The sequence below is a fragment of the Rhinolophus hipposideros genome (genome assembly GCF_964194185.1).
Source record: "Rhinolophus hipposideros genome assembly, chromosome: 4".
Taxonomy (NCBI): Eukaryota; Metazoa; Chordata; class Mammalia; order Chiroptera; family Rhinolophidae; genus Rhinolophus; species Rhinolophus hipposideros.
In genome coordinates this window covers 28,209,662-28,229,803 of record NC_138050.1, presented here as the reverse complement: position 1 = coordinate 28,229,803, position 20,142 = coordinate 28,209,662, and the positions used below count along the sequence as shown (strand labels likewise).

Sequence of the window (20,142 nt, the reverse complement as noted above, 5' to 3'; positions counted from 1 at the left end):
AAGATAAATTTCTAGATGCAAGGAAAGGACAAAAGAAGGACAGAAATTTGAATTAAGTAATACAAGTTCTGACAATTAACTTTGTGAACTCATCCTAGAAAAAGTGCTACACACCTCATTGCTGAATATCACTATGGTCACCTTTGAAGTACTCCCCTTGGGAAGCTATGCACTGAAACCAGAGCCTAGTCCACCCTTCAAAGCAATTTTGGAACTCTTTTTCTGGAATGGCCATCAGAGTTGTCATCATATTACCCTTGATGTCCTGAATGTCATCAAAATGTCTTCCTTTCAATATTTCCTTTATCTTCAGATAAAGAAAGAAATCGGGGGCCAGATCAGGCGAGTAGTGAGCGTGTTTCAATACAGTTATTTGTTTATTGGCTAAAAATTCCCTCACAGACAGTCCTGAGTGAGCTGGTGCATTGTCGTGATGCAAGAGCCATTAATTGTTGGCGGAAAGTTCAGGTCATACCTTTTTCACGCAGCCTTTTCAGCACTTCCAAAGAGAAAACTTGGTTAACTGTCCAGTAAGTACAAATTCATAATATAATCCCTCTGATATCAAAGAAAGGTTAGCAACATCGTTGCAACAAGTTCGTGAACTTAATTGTCAGACCTTGTATATGTATGCTTCCTATATACCGGCGACTCAGAATAGCTTTGAAATACATAGTTTGAATCTCATGAAAGTACGTGGCAATGGAAAGATTTCAAGCATGGAAGTAAGACAAAGCATAAAGCTTGAAATTTTGGAAGTGATTTGGAAATGGTAAGTGGGAATAAAAAATAGCAAATCGAGCACCACTTTGGCAAATCATTTTGATTTGAAAAATATATAATGCAAGTCATGTGAGTTCATGTTAAAAAGAACTTATAGCAGTTTATGTTTAGAAAACGTCTTTTAAAAGGTTCCATTGTGAAAGAGAGAGTTGTTTAGTTCACAATTCATATTTTCAGTTTCAGATGGCAATATGATTTTAAGTAGGTAAAGGAATATAAAGGACATCAAAGAAGCATCGGAAGGCCAACAAAGAAAAAGCAGCATTCAAAATCAAATATAATTCAGATTCAGTCTGTGAAACAAAAAAGAATTGCTGACTCTCTTAGCAAAAACAACAAACTACCACAATAACAAAACACCCGGTTCGCTAAAGGGCTAACCTTTAGAGGACCAAAAGGGGCATAGGTGAGGTATCGTCCAAAATAATGAGAAATTATTCAGGAATATTAAAAGGGACAAATATGTCCCTAAAGAGGTCTGAAATGTACAGTGATTCTAGCTTCTACTAGAGTTATTTCTAAAATACTACATTATACACCCTGGTAGGGTCTTATTTTTCAGCTTTGTATGTCGCCCCTGAAGAATCAGAAACAAATGCTTTGGCTGTGTTTGTTGACTGTATAAATAAAACACAAAGTAAAGATAACAAAGTTTTCACATAGTGGAGGAATCTGAGATAAACTTCAAAAATGTAGTATAGCTGGAAAGAGAGAATTAATGACAGAAGCTTAGTAGATATCCTCTCAAGGGGGAAGTCATGATGCCAAGAGTTCCCCAAAATGTTTCCAGTGAGCTGGCAGAAGCAACGCCCTTTAAGTCTTACTCCAGCGACTTCCAGGGAAAAGCTAATAAAATTGTCCAGGAAGATAAGGCTCAAATAAAAGTTGGAGCGGGCTTGCCTGTTTGGCCTTCCCCATAACCCAGCAGGGGCTTTTCTGTCTTAGTGTTGAAGAGGCAAATTGAAATAAAAGGTCCTCACCAGGAAGCAATGGAAGCTACTGAAAGTGAGAGATGTGATCTCCCTTTATGAGGGGTGGTGGTCAAAGATGTGGCAGATATGTAACATTGCCAGGACACCCAAATTGGAAAGTGATATACGGATATAATATCAATGAAGCAAGTAATTACGAGGTTTGGTCCACATTAATGTAGAATTACTTGTTCCTTCAGTAAGGAACCAATCACCACTATTTATTATATAAGCAAAATTTGAGGACCTTCTAGTTATAGCTACTCTTATAACGTGAGCTATGTTAAAATGCATCACAGTGCTTACAGTTTTTTGCATGTCTCTTGTATGTTTTACCACTAAAAAAAAAAAAAATCCCTATCTGCTTTTTATTGATTAAATATGTTTCCAAACAAAATATTCTTGGAAAGATGTATTTTCCAAGTGAACTATAAAAGAAATAGAAATAATTAAAATGCATTTAAAGCATAATAAAACAATCTGAAGTTGTTAATGAAGAAATTGCTCCGTTAAGTATTCCTTAAACATTTGTGAAGATGTCACTGTCATACTTAATATAGAAAAAACGCAAAGTACAGTTAAAAGAAACGGATTCTTGGTTTATGTTTTTCATACCATAATGAATCTGTTGGCAGTATGTTTATTGCTGTTATTTATAATCTCATACTGACAAGAAAATGTCACCAATTACTGGCTACAATGACAGAACACAATTTATTCCTAATCATGTATACTTGTTAGAAAAAAAAAAAGTAGGCTACTAAAAAACAGCTACCATTCTATTCCCCAATAGCAGTTTTCTAACTGAAAGTAAATTTTTGCAAAGGCTTGTGTGATATTTTTGTTAATGAGAGTTTGCATATTTTACCCATATAGGTAGCACCTTAAACTGCAAACTAAAATAAGATACTCTAAGGTGTATTTTTAAAACAGATACAACTGAAATACCATGTTTGTGGAGCAGGCTTTCATCAACTCACATACTGTATTCCCTTTTAAACCTAGAGCTCTTTAAAGCTGCATTAACTTTTAGAGTGTGAGAAATGAGATTTGCAAAGGTACTGAGTCAGTCCTTCAAATAGATATTTACTGCTCTTCTTGGCTTATTTAAGAACTACAGGTGGAACATGTATTTGAATACCTCAGTTACAAAGAAATTTAAAGTGATGACACAAAAGAGGAGAAAGTGGAGAGAAGTTCTGATAATTACAAGTGGGATAGTAAACTAGGCATTTTAGTACAATTTTACTAGATTAGTAAGATTAGGGAAGAAAGTTATAAGAAAATTCTTATCTAGGAAATTAGAGTTTTTATGAAAAATTCTCAAGAAATCCAGGAGCAGAAGGAAGGGGAAAGTAACAAGCAATGGACTTTTCAAATGTTACAGTAACATAACAGTAAGACTTAGTTCAGAATTGAATAAAAAGGGTAACAGTCTTGTTTCTCAAGTATGAGAAAGATTATGACATAAAGCTGAGGTCCAAAATTTCTCCACTTCATACCAAGAACCTAGTATTAAAAATCAGGAAACATTTCTAATTAAACACAGATACAGGTAAATTCATAAAAACCATACAATCTAGCCCAGTGGTGTCTCTCTAGATGTCCTTACAGAGAACACAACTAATGTCTCACAAAGTCTCTGTCAGACTTACGATGATGATATTCAGTTATGTGGCAGGTCCTTTAGCAACATAAAGCAGAATTGATTTGCAGAGATCATTTCCCCTAGGAACAAGCTGATAATCACATGAACATTCTTCCAGTGAAATAATAACTTAAACCAGATTGTGTTTTGAGAGCCTGTAGTATCTCAAGAAAGACACAGATAATAATACAGTACATGGGGAAATTTGGGGTAGGAATGATTCATGTATGGAAATCAAGTATGACTATGCTTAAAACAGAACAGTATGTTCCAAATCAAATCTTCCTCTACGAAAAGTGCATGAAAGAGGAAGAGAAAATGTTATTGATTATTTTTTGCTTGTTAAAACTGGCTTGATTATCTTTTTCAAAAAGACTGATGGAAATATTTAGGTAATGTCAGTTATTTTTTTATATTCATCTGTTAAACATTTAGGACCTACTTGCTAGGTAGGGTATTCACCAAAAAATGTCTTCCAGAGTATCACTACTAAGCAAATTTTCTAAATTTATAAAATAAAATACCATAGAATTCTCAATGTTTACTTGGATAAAACTCTTAGCACTGAAACAAATTTATTTTAGGAGTCTGTAATAACTGAGTAATATAGATGGAATGTCAGTCAAAACAAAAGATAACCTTTGTAGGCAATAGTGTGTATATTGTACTAGTTCAAGGGTCATAGTTCCATTCTTTGTAGATGTAACGCTTAGGAGACGTACACAGAGCAAAAGAAACTTGGATTTTGTTGGATTAATACAGATGATGAATATAATTTTTCTTGCCACTTTAGGTGGTTTATTAGATTTTTATGCTTCATACCGTCACTTTACTGGATCTATCTTAACCCAATATGACTTCCTTCCCTTGAGGGAAATCCTCAACAGAAAACTTTGCAATATTGGCTTTGTAATGTTTACCAAAGATAAAATAGCGCATAGTAAAAATTATTTATAAGAAGGCACAGTTTTGAAAAACTCAGAGCCAGATATACTGAGTGAATTATCCAAGATAAAATAATGAGTTAATGATAGAACCAGAATAAGAAACCAGATCTCTTAACTTCTAATCAAATGTTCTAACCACTATGCCTATGAAACACTTTTGTTAATATGGTAGGATTACATCTTAAATTAAGAAGCATGAAACTAACCTAACTACACAGAAGCTCATAGTGACATGGAAGACAGTTAAATTTATAAGGCTCTTTCCTTCTTACTGAGAAGTCATCGAGCGGACCTATACCCTTTTATTATCTGGACACCAATAGATTTTACACAAGAATAAGCAGGATATTATAGTGGGTCTTGGAATTAAACCATGACTTTAAATCCTCCTGGCTTTGTCATTTAGTATCTGTGTGACCTTAGCAAGATATTTAGATTCCCTAAGCCTTAGTTTTCATTTCTTGGTAAAATAAAGAAATAGCACTAACCCAAGAGGTTGGTATATTGAATATAATTGGTGCTCAATAAAATTCAGACATCTCTCCTGGTCTCTGCCTCTATCTGTATCAACTTCTACTCTGCCATTGGGATCCTCTATCATGATTTTTCTAAAGAACAATAACAACATTCACATTCAGAATCCTTAGCAATTATCACTGGAAAGTTCACTGTTATAAAAGGACTGCTTTCAAAATGCTTCTGTACTTTATGCACTTTCTATGGGAGTTAAAGGACTTTGGAAAGAATACAAACTCTTCCACAAAGGAACGGTGCCTTAACAGCAGAACCAGAATTGGCTGGAGTACGAGGATTTTTGTGGGTGAAACTTTCTAATTAAAATAGGATAAGAAACGTGTCTCATGGAAGGGTGTCAACCTAAGCTCTCACGCTTTCCGATGTTTCTTCAGGAAAAGAAATCTTGCCTGACAGCTGTCAACTATCAAAGAGCTACACATTCAATGCAAACTGCTTGCAATATGGGAGAAGTCACCAGGACTCATGGATATACATGGGCGACATTCTTCTCCCTTGAAATACAAACTCGCACCTCCAAATAGACTCCTCTCATCAATTTATGTCCTTTAGAGATCAATCTTGGAATCAGCAGGTAAAAATAGGACAACACTTTAAAGAAACGTTGTAGCCTATATTCCCCTTCTGACCATCTGGGCTAATCTCTTAATATTTTGAGATAAAAAAAACTGTACTCAGTGTGCTAATGGTAAAACCAGAAAGTTTGACATCTAGACCCTCAAAGATGCAAATGCTGACATTAAGAGCAACTGGAATTGAAGTCCTTTGCCTTTCCAGTATTAAAGGGCCAAATTTATCAAACCGTCTATGGAACTCAAGAGTCTCAATGTAAAATCTCAATCAAGATTGAGACCCACAGGTGGAAGGGGAATATGATTTACTATTAATAATTTTGCTGCCTCCTTCCTTGCCCCTTCCTGATTCAGATTCTGGTGCTCTCTGGCAGTTCCTCTAGAAAGTGTATCAGTCGCAAAACACTCATTAAGGCCGTGGTGAAGAGAAACACAAAGTCAAGAGTACAAGAAATCTATTTTATGCAATGATTGTTTTCAGATTTGGCAGGAAGCAACTAAAAAGTATGGGGATAAAATATTCTGAGGCTCTGCTCTTCAATTGCTGAGGCTCTCACTCTAGTAACAAATTAGTACACCTGAAGGTACTAGAGCATGTGGGAGTTAACTGGAATGTCATTTTGTAGGTAGTATTCTTGCCTAATGAATGATAACTGAATGTCCTGTTCTAAGGGATGACTCAGGAAACACGGAGAAATAAATTTGTTTCTTTTGAGTCTGACCCAGGTCTGTTATTATTCACTGTCCATTTTATTCTCTAATAAAACCATTACATATTCCTTTAAACTCACATCTATTTTTAGTTTTTTACAACATCATTTATACAGTTTACTGTTTCACAGACTGCAGTGTGAACTTCTGCACTATGGCTTTATGCAATTGTGCAGAAGACAGTCTATTTTAACTGCCTTTCTATGGCCTTTCCATTTTACCTATTGCTGCAACATTTTTTCCAGGTTCTACACTCAAGAGCTTAGCATCATCGTTAGCTCCTTTCTCTCTCTATCTCACACCACCACAACTTGTGCCTTTTTTCTCTATTCACAATAACATCTTCCTGGTTCGTATGAAACCTTGGCTCATCCAATCCCAGTTTGCCCAGATATAGTCCATTCATCATGTCACAACCCTGCTCTAAGACATGGACTGGACAGATACCGTCCAGAGACAGGCTGAGACTTTTCAGCACGACATTTACAGTTCTTTGTAAGTGGATTCCTTCTAACTGTCAGCTTTAACTTCCACTGCTTCCCAGAGATTCTTCCAGATTGGGTGGCCTCCTTACAGCTACCAATGTTTCCCCTTGTTGCTTTCTTCAAGTTTTTCCAACTGTAAGCATGTACCACATTTCTCTACACTTATACATATTCTACCATCTTCAAAGTCCTGCTGAAATTCTATAAATCCTGAAAAATGTTTCCATTTCTAAATCGTTATTGCTGTTCTCACTTGTGTGCCATTTAGCAGTGTATTGCATCTAATTGTTTTGTCTTCTAATTGGTCTCTTTTTGTAAACCCCTGGATCTCTCTAGATCTCCAAGTCTACAAGCTTGACAGCAAAGGGTACATTTTATTTCCTAAAATTATCCCTCAAAACATTTAACATAAGGATGTTCACAAAATATGTGCATAAAACATCCTGACTTTTTGCAGGATTAATGCTTTAGTTTTTAATGAAAACAGACCTCAATAACTGCTTCTGACATTATCTGTAACTTCCACAAGCCTATTGAAGTCATTCTTTTTACTAGTATATGTTTTGCAATGGCTACCGTTCACATAATGCACTTCTTGTGACTAATCGCATATTCCTGAAAAACCTTTATTTTCAGTTAGCATTCTAGATCTCTCAGAAACCGTCAAATCTAAATTTCATATCTAAAAATTAATATTTGTATAAGATATTTCACAAATCTTATCCTACTTCTTTGCAAAGATTTAACAGCACAAATTTTTATTAATGTCTCATTGATGAAATTTAAGTAGATTGGTATACATTTATTAGTATAATTAAATTAAATGTTATTTGCAAAAGTGACTTGTGTGAAGAAAATCAATTTAAATTCCTAAACCACAGATGACATTTAAAAAAATTTCAGATAGATTAAAATAAAAAAGAAAAGAAAAGAAACATAAAACTAAGAGAATATAAATAATTATTTGCTCTGGGTGTAAAGTCAGCATTTCTAAGCATAAAAAAGCCACATGTAAATAATATAATTGATTTTGTTATATTTTAAAGTTTCTAAAAAATTATTTATAGCAAGAACATCTTAAACGAAATCAAATTGAGGAAAATATTTGCAAAAGATTTATACATCTTTTAAAAGACAAAGCATAATTAAGTTTCTAATTATATGAAACCACTAGCAATTCAATAACAGAAAAAGTATATGTCTGTGTATATGTATGTGCATGTGTATGTATATTTGTATAACCCCTGGATCTTTTCTAACAGGCTATGGATTAATGGAAAGAGATTTACTTCCCACTGCTGTTATCACTTGCTTAAAATTTTTAATTTATTTCACAAAGCTACAGAAACTTTGTGGAAATGAATTTAGTACTCTGAGCTGGAGTAAACACAGATTTTCTTGGGATCTAGAATCTTTAATAAGAGTGTTCCTAGAGACCCATTTCTTCATATACCCCCAAGAGAATAACGCACAAAGGGTATGAATTCGAAATTCTCAAAAGAAGAAATATAAACAGTACACACACTTATATGATAATATATTCAATTCATTAATAAAATTAATATAAATTATAACAGTAAGCTACTGTGTTTCATCCAGCAAGTGGGCAAAATACTAAAGCATGGTAACATTCGTTGTCTATGGTTTGTGGAAAGAAAGACACTTTTTAATACTGCTGGTGAGGGTGTAAATTGATGCAAGTTTTTTTGCAGGGCATTTTGACAGTGCATCAAAAGCGTTCAATTGCACACACCCTTTGACTCTTAGAATTTATTTATGACTTCAAGAATTTATCCTGAGGTAGTAACAGAATTAGTGGCAAAGATTTAGCCACTAGGATAGGTAGTACAACATCATTTATAATAGTGAAATAACAATTTATCATTTATCAACCAAATGTCCAAAAGTAGTAGATATGTTAAATAAATTCTGATAAACCGTAACATGGAAAAGGATTACATTGTAGAAGAGTATCTAATAACATGGGGAAATTTAGGTCAAAACAAAATTTGCCAATTTAATTTAAAAATATACACACAGATAAAAATTAAAAGTGTAAATACCGAAATGGAAACCAGATAATATTATGCATTTGTTTCTCTGTATTGCCCAAAAGACATACAATGCTAAGTAATTAAAATAGATAAATTAAGGACATGTGTTTAAACATTCATAATGTTTTATACTTAAATTTGTTTAATCTAAAGTTCCATTGTTATCATTCTCTTGTAACCTATTATTTTACTTGGGTGTTTGAGGCAGTACAATGCAAATAATGATTAAATGCTTACACGATTCTTGTGATTATCTGAAGCTTTAAGTTCTTTAAATAGGTTCATTTAAACTATTTGGTTCATCTATAACCACATTTTGTACCGTACAATCTATAGAATGCTACTCCAGTCACAGTAAATGAGACACAGTCTATTACAAGGGAATGTTTCATACTTGTTTTCTGCAGCAACTGACATTTCATTCAAGCACTTTCAAATCCCCTAGGAATCTCCATCTGCTATATGTCAAAATTTTAAGATCTCTCTTTGTGAACTTTAATGCCCCTATAAAAACCAGTTGGAAGGGCAAGCCTACTTCCTACTGGTTACTTTGATATTAACCAATTCAAGACAAACCAATTATGCAGTTTAGTCTGAATCATTGTTTCACAAAGACACAACTTTCCAAATTCCAATAGGCAAATAATAACTACCACTCTGCCTGTTTATAGCCTGTTTCTATTTCTCATAGACATATCAGTTGAGATACGATTTTTTGCTCCCCTTTTGTGTATTTTTTTTAAAAAAAAACAATGTTTGGCAATACCTCAAAGAGTGGTTATATAATTTTATGTTTGTAGACATGCATCTTGTTTGTAAGGAAAACCATGTGGCAGTTATTAAGATGGAAACATTTATTTTCTAGCTATTAATTTCATATATATTTATATCTACCTATTTATTTATTATAGCTACATCTTTATTATATATCTATATACTTATATATAGATATCTTTCACACACACACACACACACACACACACACACACACACACACACACGAGTCCAGGATCAAGGAAAAGAAATCAGTTACCTGTGTAACTGGAGTAGTACTGAGAGCACCCATGTTAGTTCAGGCTCCAAAGCCAATAACTACATGCTTTCCAATAGACTCTGTATCGGTTTTTTTCTTTTTTAACAGTTTTATAGAATTATTTCAAATAAAGTATTAATTTTGAATAAGAATGCACTTTCCCCAGTACATTCTGATGCCCTGATGACATGGACTCTCACACCCATCAAAAACAATTTATACTACACTGACTTTATATTTGCTATACTTTTAATTGATATAGATAGAAATGCACCTTTTTTAAGTATACCTTTTTTATAGCCAACACTAAACTAATTAGGTACACAAAGTTGTAAGATAAAAAAATACCTTAAAAGATAAAAAGTTTTGAGGAATTCACAGTTACATAAATTTATATACCAAGGATATCTCTGCTCCTGATACCTGAGGCCAGAGGTCAGAGGTCAGAGTCTATGAATTTTCCCCTTAATCACCTCTACTTTCCTCTTCTCGTTATTGTATCATTCCTCCCCTTTCCTTGTAAAGATGCTGAAATGTCCTCCAATATAAAAATATCCCTGCCCCTGGAGTCCCCAGGACTTACCAGCCTAGCTCCCTCCTTTCTTAGTCGAGCTTTGCAAAGAATAATTTACATTTGCTGGTGCCGTATTTTAGGTTTCTGTTCATCTCTCTACCTCCTACAATTTGAATGCCACACTGCTTCCCAGAAATTAATATCCTCCTATGCAATCCAAAGGATATACTTAGCACTGAACTTACTACACTTTTGGAAGTTTGTGACCCTGTCTCTCTTGTCTACTGTGAACTGATCTTGTTTGGTTTTCTTTTTGTCTCTATGGAAGATCCCTCGCTCTTTCCTTCATTGGTGTTTCTTCCAAACCCTATGTTAAATATTAGTAGACTCAGGATTTTATCTTCAGTCCTCTTCTCACTCTGTTTGCTTTGGAGGAGAGGTTTAATTCTACCCCATTGCTTTAACTGCAATCGTACAGATCATAAAGTATATATTTCAAAACAAAATCTAATATATAAATCGATATATAATATGTAGATTGCTTAATAGATTCTGAACTTTGATGTTCTCAGACACCTCAAATACAACCTGTCCATGTCTGAATTACTCACTTTATCACAAACAATATACTTGAACCTCCAACTTGGATTATACCATCACTCACCCACTCTTGCGTGTTAGAGGGTCTTTTAAAATGCCTTCCTCCTCCCTAAGCCCAATGCAATGAATTAATCATCAAATTTTGATTCTATATCTATTTGAATTGGTCTTCCTTTTTTTTCCTCTGGTTCTTGGTTCAAACTTGTAGATCGTCTCATTTTGATAATTATAATATTACCTAACTGACCAATTTGCTTTCAAGTGTAACTTCCAAGTTCATTATGCACCCGCTCAGCAAAAACTTTAGTTCTAGGTTCAGGCACTGGATGAGGCGAGCACAGAGACAGTAGTGAGCAGGGCCATGCTGCTAGGGAGATTATTCTCTGTGGGAAAGATCCTCAGCTTTCTATACTGTTTTCAGAGTACTTTGTAAAATGTAAATGTGACCATAATAGTCCTCGGCATGAAAATCCTTCAGAGATTCCCCATTACCTAGAGGAAATAGTACCAATTCCTTAGTATCATCATAAAGGTCCTTTGTTATCTGGTCTGGGGCTACTTGCACAGCATCACCTCTCATTACTCATCCACATACCCTGTTCCAGGCACCAGACAGTCTGTGGCTCTCGGGAAGGTGCTCAGCGATTTTACACTCTCTCCTTCACTGCTTTGAATTTCTACATATCCTTTAAGCCTGTGTGTCCATGTCACTTCCTTCCTGCTTAATGAAACATTCTCTCCTCTCCTGCCCCCAATCTCCGTTGGCAACAATCTGCTCTGTGCTGGCACTGACTGCATATTGTGTTGTAATGCCACTTACCACATTAAAATACGAATAGAATGTCCACTCACCTGTTTGCCCAACCAGCCTATGAATTTCTGGAAGCCATATCTTACTCATTTTTGTTTTTCCACCACCTGGTACAATACCCAGCATTAATCATTCATTGAATGAAGATGAAGAAATTAATTCAAAAAATCTCATCTAACTTTATTTAGTTGCTGTGTGACTTGAAATAATATTTAAAGTCAAGGTAATATTCTTAAGACATTTTAATTGCCTTTTCTCAAGTTTATGTGCCTTTGTATTCCTTTTAATAAGTATTCAAAAAGCTCTTACATGTAGTTCATGTGCAGTCTATTCATTATGGAAGACTATCTTGTCAACTGATAAATATAACAAAATTCTAATACAGAGAAACCACTGTTCAAACTACTCAGTAAATAATGTGTAAGATTTTCACATTTAAATCTTTATGTGTATATACTATTAATTAACAGAATTATTGTGACTTGTGAAGAATATTCTGTAAATAGCACAAAAGAATCAGTTAGTTGCTCTTCAAACACTTGAATACCTTTGGAATGACAAATAAACTAAGGTTCTATGGCTCTAACATTTTCTTTTTCTATTTCAGTGATAATTGCATCAATAAACCTGATGCAGCATTCACTGCTGTTCAATTCATTAATAAAAACAATTTTACTGCTACCACTGTGATTTTTTCAAGGATATCAAAAATGCATTCAAAAATCAAAATGATATACATCACCAGTCTTGATATGTGCATAGTATGCTTTACTTTGATTTCAACTCTACAATTAAAAGAAAATTTAGAATTTAAACAGAGATGGCATATATTCTATATATTTTGAACAAAAATACTTAGAACAAAAGTTGAGTTTTGTAGAAATGGAAGTACTCATGTGAAGAGCAACAAACTGCCAAGAGGTTCTGAAAATTCTCTTAGAATGGAAGATATGAATGCATATAAATACCTAAGTGATAACAACAATGGTAGTGGACTTTACAGTATTCTTAATTCTAGTTTCATAATACTAAATTAAAAAAAAATCATTGAAATCATAACTTACTGTGCTCAAGTAACTTACTCACATAGTAACATATCCATGAAGTAAATATATACCATCCTTAAATGAAATATAGAAGTTTTTGCTAAAAGAGCGACAAGTCACTATTTGAACTATAAATATATACAAATCAAGGCAACATAATTATTTTCATGTATTAGAAACTATTTGACTGTATTTTGCAAAGCAACCCTTTAATTCTGAGCTTGATTTAATAATCATGCAACATATTACTTTGGCTATTTTTGACATCCCAGAGCACTTAGAACATAAAATACAATTTACAACAGTAGAACATGCCAGAATTGACCATTACATGCCAGAAGAGGGCCCATAATGGAATTTATATTTAAGTTATAGTTTAGTATGTGTAATAGAATCTCATAAAATTAGAATAACACTGAAATACCATTTATCTCTTGCAGCAACGGAACTCTATCATAATTCTTACAATCGATTTCCAAAGTAGGCGGAAAGATTCTTGGGTAACGTTTGAAGGAATGGAATTAGGTGAGTTAGGCAAAAATAATACACTTCAAATAATCTTCAAAAAAACTCAAATGTTATCCCCTCTGTGAAAAAAGCCAGAAGAGAAATGACATCGGTGTCCTTGTTGGAAGGATCGCCAGGATGTGACAGAAAGGGGGACACCAATTCCAGTAGCAATTTCTCCCAACTATTCTAGAATTTAATTGGTAACAGAATTATCAATTAAATAAATAAATGACCAAGAAAGAAATGGGATTTCAGCTACAAGTCCTGCCATTTTCCCTTTCTCACCTATATACTCTTGCTCAGGAAGAGAAGAAATCGCTACCGACTCTTGTAGAGAACATATTCTGCCTGACGTGGTAATTTGGATTGCAAAATAGCTCAAGTTCTCCATTGAGAGACTGAGGTAAATGTTATCACTACGATAATTTATCAAACTGGGTTAAGGGGTATGCCTTTTTCCTTTTAAAGCACAATAATTCAACTTTTTGACTTCATCCAAAGAGTAGACTTTTCAAATATTATTTCAAAAGACAAGTGAATTGGTTCCTTGAAGTTTTAGCTGTGCAAAGCAAGTATCTTTTACACCTAAAAATATTGCACTTTAATATTAGACCCTCTATGAGCCAAGTTAGCCCCTAATATTTCAGTATTATGCACAATTAGTGTGGCACTAGTGGGGTCTTATCATAAGTCTATTGCTAACACCCCAGGTGAGAAATAGTCTTCCAGGAAAGATTTATATTATTATGTGAACTGATGAGCATCAGTTAAATGGCCTCTTCACTGACTGACTGTCTAAGTCACATGCCTTTGATGGAAACACTACTTTTGAAATTTCCTTTGGCCAGGCAAGGAAGGAGCATGCTAAAGTCTTTGAAGTCTACAGCTATCAGACTAATAATCAGCACCATTCAATGTACATTCATTTCATTACAGTAAATTCCAAAGGATGTGGGGTTGTGGACAAAAATAAGAGAGTCAATAGATGGTGACAGAAATTCCAGACTGTAAATTTTCAGTGCCTTTCCCGGAGGAGACCACTAGTTCTACCTCATCTTGCCAAATGTACAAACACTTCACAAATGCAGACAGAGGGAGAATGGTGCGGGGAGGGGGACATTTGCTATAGGCCCAAACTATGTAGGTACTTGATACTGTTTATCTAACTTAATCTTCATAACCATTGAAGAAGGACATATTATTTATAAATAGTAGGAATACATACTTACTTGGAATTCACTAGATGCCGGGCACTGTTCTAAGCACATTACATAACTGAACTCAGTACATCCTCACAATACCCTATAGGGACTGTATACTGTTTACAGTTTTCTCTGTTTCACCGCTGTGGAAACTGTAGCCCAGGAAGGTTAAGCAACTTGCCCCAGGTTACATAGCTGGGAGACAGGAAGTCTATTCAAACCCAAGTGGTCTGCCGGCTACAACATCTTCTCAACAATTGCCCTCAGTGGAGGCTCTCAAGGTCCCAAAGCATGATGGAATAGAAGAGAAGTACCAACTCCTCCTGGTCTAACATCAAAGGTCATTGCTTTGCAAGAGGTGTAGGAGATTGTGGAGCGTGGGAGAAGGAAGAAGATGAGGATCTGCAGCAGGGGAGCACCACATCTCTGGAAGTAGAACAACTACAACTGAGGAAGGGTAGGCAGAGACAGAAAAGTTGGGAACTCAGGGCGATTCAGGAACAAACAGTCTTAGGGATCGAATGAAAGGATCCGACCCCTCACTGGCATGATCCAAGTCCAGGCATCGTTCATGACACCACACTGCTGGGTGACAAAGGACAATATATGCTCAGGTTCTTCTGGGAAAAGATGCACACACTAACATTCGTAAAGCTTAAAGGTCGATGTTTTGAAAAAAACGTTCATTGTCCCTGACATTTAAATAAATATTTGGAATTGAGATCAGATTACTTGCAAAGCTGAATGGTGGGAAATCATTCAGGGGTCTTTTGACAATGCATCAGAGACAGGAAAGATGTCTAAAACAATCCAGAGCACAAACTGGTAATTTTACCTTTAGTTAGAGCATTCCATCACATTTATCTTGTAACCTCTCAACAGCTTCCGGGAACTGCTGCTAATAGGTGGTCCAACAAACCACTGATCCCCCCACTATTTGACCTGGTGCATGGCAGGTGACTAAGAACAATGAAAACAACTAAAGCAATCAATATGTGTCAAGAAACAACTATTTCATATCCTTAATTTGGAGCAAAATTAATATTTGGAATTCCATATAAAACTCAATATACTATAAAAAATTTGTTTCCCTCAAAATGCTTTTTAATTTCAAATCCCTGTGGTTGGTGAAGAGTTAGTTTTGCAAAATACTAAATTTTATCACTTGTTTTGAATCTCTGCTAACACGGAAACGTGTGACATGGTCTGAATGTTCTTTTAGTCTCGTGGGATGCTCAGACCATCAAAATTTCATTAGCCTCACAGCAGTTCTAGCGCCTTCTTAACTTGAACTATTGGCCTCTTTATCAATAAATAAATGAAATTGAATCCCTTTTAGTTACTAAACTCTTCTTTGAAGTTATAACTAGAACATCAGGCACTCAGCTTGCATAATTTTACAAAGGTTGAATAATATTTTTTTTTCTGGGAAAAAAGCCTTATTCGCAGTTATTTCAAATGATGGAAACAGTCAATGAAAGTGCCCACGAGAAACAGGATGAAAATAAGTCAGTGTCTGTTTTCTAAATTTATTTCATTTTGGTGGGTTACTTTATGCATGTCCTTCTTGCTTTGACCTATGGTGATATAACAGAACTTCCATCAACACAACTCAAGCCAGGACAAAAAATGAATAAAATTCGACAATTAAAATAACTGAAAGTCCAAAGAAAATATAACTGAAAAATCAAAAGTATTTCAAAGTTAGAGCAATTAAAAATACCTGAGAAGGAGAGAATTGAATTATTTTAGCAACTTTATGTTAGAAATATTTGACTAGTAGTACTAAAAATGTGTAATAGTTTTGAGGATATTGTTTACAAAGTTGTTAGAACGAGTATGACTGAAAACTTTAGTTTTTACTATGACCCGATTTAAAGGGAAAAAAACACATGGGTTTTTTTTATATCAGAAAAGACAATAAGCTTGTTTAATTCCACAGTTCAAAATTATAAAATCTGCTAACTATTTCAGAAAATTATGCTTCCCCAGATTAATGTAATTAATTACTTTAAATGGAATCTGACTAATCACTGAAAACTCAGAACAAATAAATTAACCTGAAGTATCCCTATGGACATACATATACAAATCTATGAAATAGCCAGTATTCAGTAAGGGGTCATATCTATTTTATTTCCTCTTTGGTTTTCTTCTTTAAGCTGACCTCATTGGGAAATTAGACCATCAAAGTGTTTAAAAAAAAACAACCACAGCCAAACCTTGGGAAAAGAGTAAACACAAGTGTAAGTCATCACTTGCCCAGCTCAACAAACATTGTTTTTGACACTTTATACTCTTAACTTAGCTGACCTGTTTACTCTCAACAAATGCTACCAAATGTTCTGAATTTCAAGGCAAGGTCCTTGACACCCGTCCTGTCTGTCTTCATTCTGCTTCATAACAACTTGGAGAAATGAAAGAGTGCAACTTTTCTTGCTTTTACATCACTCTAGAAACAAGGTCTACGAGATCCTGGGGAAACAAGTTCCTCTTCTAGTTAATAAAAACCCCAGGAAATGTGGGGGGAGAGGGGCAGTGGTGTGAGAAACTCCTGACTCCCTCTACTCTTCCCAATCATGTGGATATGACATACTATTAACTAAAGGTTGCACAGTTTGTAGTTTTATATTTTCTGAAAAGAAAAACAAAATATGACATGTGTTTGGGAATTCACTGTGAGACAGTTTTAGCAGATGCATAGTTTAAAAAAATAAAACTAATTCATATTGTACTAACACAGATACAGTAAGAAGACGTACTGGTTATTAGCGAAAGAGATAATATAGCGAAAGGTTGTGGGTAGAAAGCGCAAGCTGACCCAAAGTGAAAAAATAATAAGGGATATGGACAGTTATGACGCAGATAGTCAGCACTGAAAACATTAACCTGCTGCATTCTATTTTTCTCCTTTCTAGAACCATACATTTTATCGTGCATTTTAGAAAAATCAAAAGCCAAATGCTATATTTGAATATAACCATTGTGCCTGCCATCGTGCAGAGTGTTGCGCGAATACGCAGGTGGACAGGAAGCACAGTTTATGCCAAATCTTACGTTTTTAAGGTTAGTAACTTCTGAATCAAGAAGGCAAATTGATATACACACAGGTTTTTCTGAAGTGTTGGTAGTGGGGTTCGAAGACTCATTTTGTCAAAAAGCACTGGCCTTTTTTTTTCTGTTTTGGGTTGGAATAAAGCCAACCTTCACCAAAATCTGACATTTCCAAATGGAATATATTGAGTGCATATTATTAATTGATTTTGACTTTGGTTTAATGCACTGAAGTAGTCTATGTAAGTTGAGATTAGCTGGTTTAAATTAGACGTTTTTCATGACTAGGAAGGAGAGGAGTCCTAAGCAGTGGGAAGCCTTAGGCACTGCTTCCTTCATGCTGTGAGTTAGCTGAAATTGAAAGCTGACAATAGACCTGCTTTGCTATTACAAAACAAAGCTGACAAAGTTGCTCAGTAAATAATAAAAATGAAATCTCACTGGTAGAGTGACCGTCTTTCTTTCCAAATGTCATACGATTCTTCCATTTTTTATTTTCTCTTTGCTTTTGGATACATCATATACACAGAGCATTCATAACTAATTGAAGTAGCAAGTGCACTGTTAATATTGAATACTGAAGGAGAATGTCTTTTTGTTAGCTGGTACATTGGTGCTGATGCTCCAATTCTTCCTAGAAGCAGCACTGACTGAAAATTAACTTTTCTTTTAAATCTATTATTGCATATAAATTAACTGGTTTTATTATCCTGCACTAGCAATAAGAAAAAAAGTCCCAATATATAGACATTTTTCTTACAACATGTAAAGCTGCTATTTGGATTTCCTAAAATCCAATTTTTTTGCGTGTGGATTTAATGGCACAGTAATCCAGTCCCCAAAGTACATCAAAGGCCACATTCCCCCTCTTGACCAAGATTTCAATTGCTCTCATCAACTAGTAAGTTTAAAGCATGATCAAATTTGTTCTTCAATCACTTGAGCCCTGTTAATAAACTATTCTGTGTGCTCACTCATCCATTCTAAGATTCTGCAACTTCTTTGAGATATCTTCAAGAGGAATCTACAAAGACATCTTTGATTGCAAGCTGGCTCTGGGGTAAACTTTATCGCCACTTGCTTTGCTGCTCCATAGAGGAAAACAGGTGACATGGTCCAAGACAAGTCAAAGCTAATCTCTTTTTTTTCCCTCTATACACGATGAAACTGTTTTTCAAAACTATAGCTAACACATCCTAAGCCGCTTGCATAATTTAACAATCTCATGTTGAATATTGATTTTTTTTCCCCAGGAAAAAAAATGCATTATTCAAGGATATTTCTTGAGTTTTACGGTGCTAAACAAAATGGAAGAAGAAAGAGAAGAAAGAATGGGAGGAAAGAAGAAAGAAAAACAAGCCCCCATAGTCTACCAAAACAGACAGAAGCACTGAACGCCGACTTCATAAAGCAAAAAAATGAAACTTACCGTTTTCACTGTCCGACTTGTTTTCATGCTCTGTGTCTGTCAGGGTGAGGGCTGAGTTGGACCGGCTTGACAGGCAGGAGCTGCGGCCTGACTTGACACCCCTGCCCCAAAGTCTCATGGCATGCTCTGGGGACATCACTGCTTCATTTTCAGTATCAGCATCTGACCCTGCACTGAGAGAGTAACCTCTGTGGGGGAGCCCCATTTCCGCACAAAATGTCAGTCCTCTTCGAGTTGCTGGTTCACAAACTCCTAACTGCCTTAGGGTAAAATTCTGTCCTAATTAGGGGGAAAAAAAGACAACAACTAGTGAGTATATGTTTAGCTTTAGTTTTAGTGTTATTTTTTTTCTTTTTTTAAAAAAAAGAAACTGTATAAAGTATACACTCAAGCATTCAGGTTTTTCAGTGATCAGCACCAGGTGTTTCCATTAGCATTGCACGGCATATGGTCAAGTGGGTGCAATTATGGGGGTGGGGGTGGGGTTCCACCGCGGACTCCTCACACACCTCAGCTTAGAGCTCCTTTGTCAACCTTTTAACCCATAAGCACCTCCGGAAAGATGGGCAAGTAAAGCCGCACAGACCATGAAAACTGAACCCAGAGAAAGGATTAGTAATCAACGGTATAATTTAGTTTAGCAGACTTATGAAGCAATAGAAATTGTCAGAATTATTTCCTGTGTCCTGTCTCTAGTCCTAAATGATAGGATTTTCCAACCCAGATGTCATTACTTTGGAAGAAAAAAGATTTTCCTCAAGAATAAGTTTCTTGTTAAGTAGAAAAATGAGCTTGGTCTTCCTTTATTCTATCTTCCCACTTTAACTTAACCAATATAAACACATATCTCCTGTGTGTGTGTGTGTGTGTGTGTGTGTGTGTATGTATACACACACTACATTCTGGGAGCACAACATCTTGAAAATTTACAGACATCTGACTTTCTAGACTTTTTGCTTTAATAAACACCTGGAAACATCTGTATTGATTAGCATAAACCGATTTTTGCAAATAAAGTGCATTCTAAAAATGTAGTGGTGAACACAATGCAATATATAGATGATGTGTTATAGAAGTGTACACTTGAAACCTAATAAAATAACCATAAATAAAAGCCATAAATAAAAATAAATAAATGAAAAAAATATAGTGGGAGTATTATGCATTTAAAAATTAATGGTAAAATCAAGTCCTCTGCAAAATAAATGTCTGTGAACCCTGCAGGCCTTTACAAATAA

General features: G+C 35.1%; 1 protein-coding gene across 9 annotated transcripts in view; it reads right to left on the bottom strand.

Annotated features, from left to right (window-relative positions):
* Positions 1-20,142, bottom strand: part of TENM3 (teneurin transmembrane protein 3) — a 955,259-nt gene that overhangs the window by 384,081 nt on the left and 551,036 nt on the right. For 7 of the 9 annotated variants that reach the window (XM_081046184.1, XM_081046189.1, XM_081046188.1 and 4 more), the window contains one exon: positions 18,905-19,183. The exons of the other annotated variants lie outside the window; for them this stretch is intronic. In XM_081046184.1, the coding sequence (XP_080902310.1) occupies positions 18,905-19,183 (279 nt within the window). The remainder of the gene's footprint in view (positions 1-18,904; positions 19,184-20,142) is intronic. 9 annotated transcript variants of the gene reach the window in all.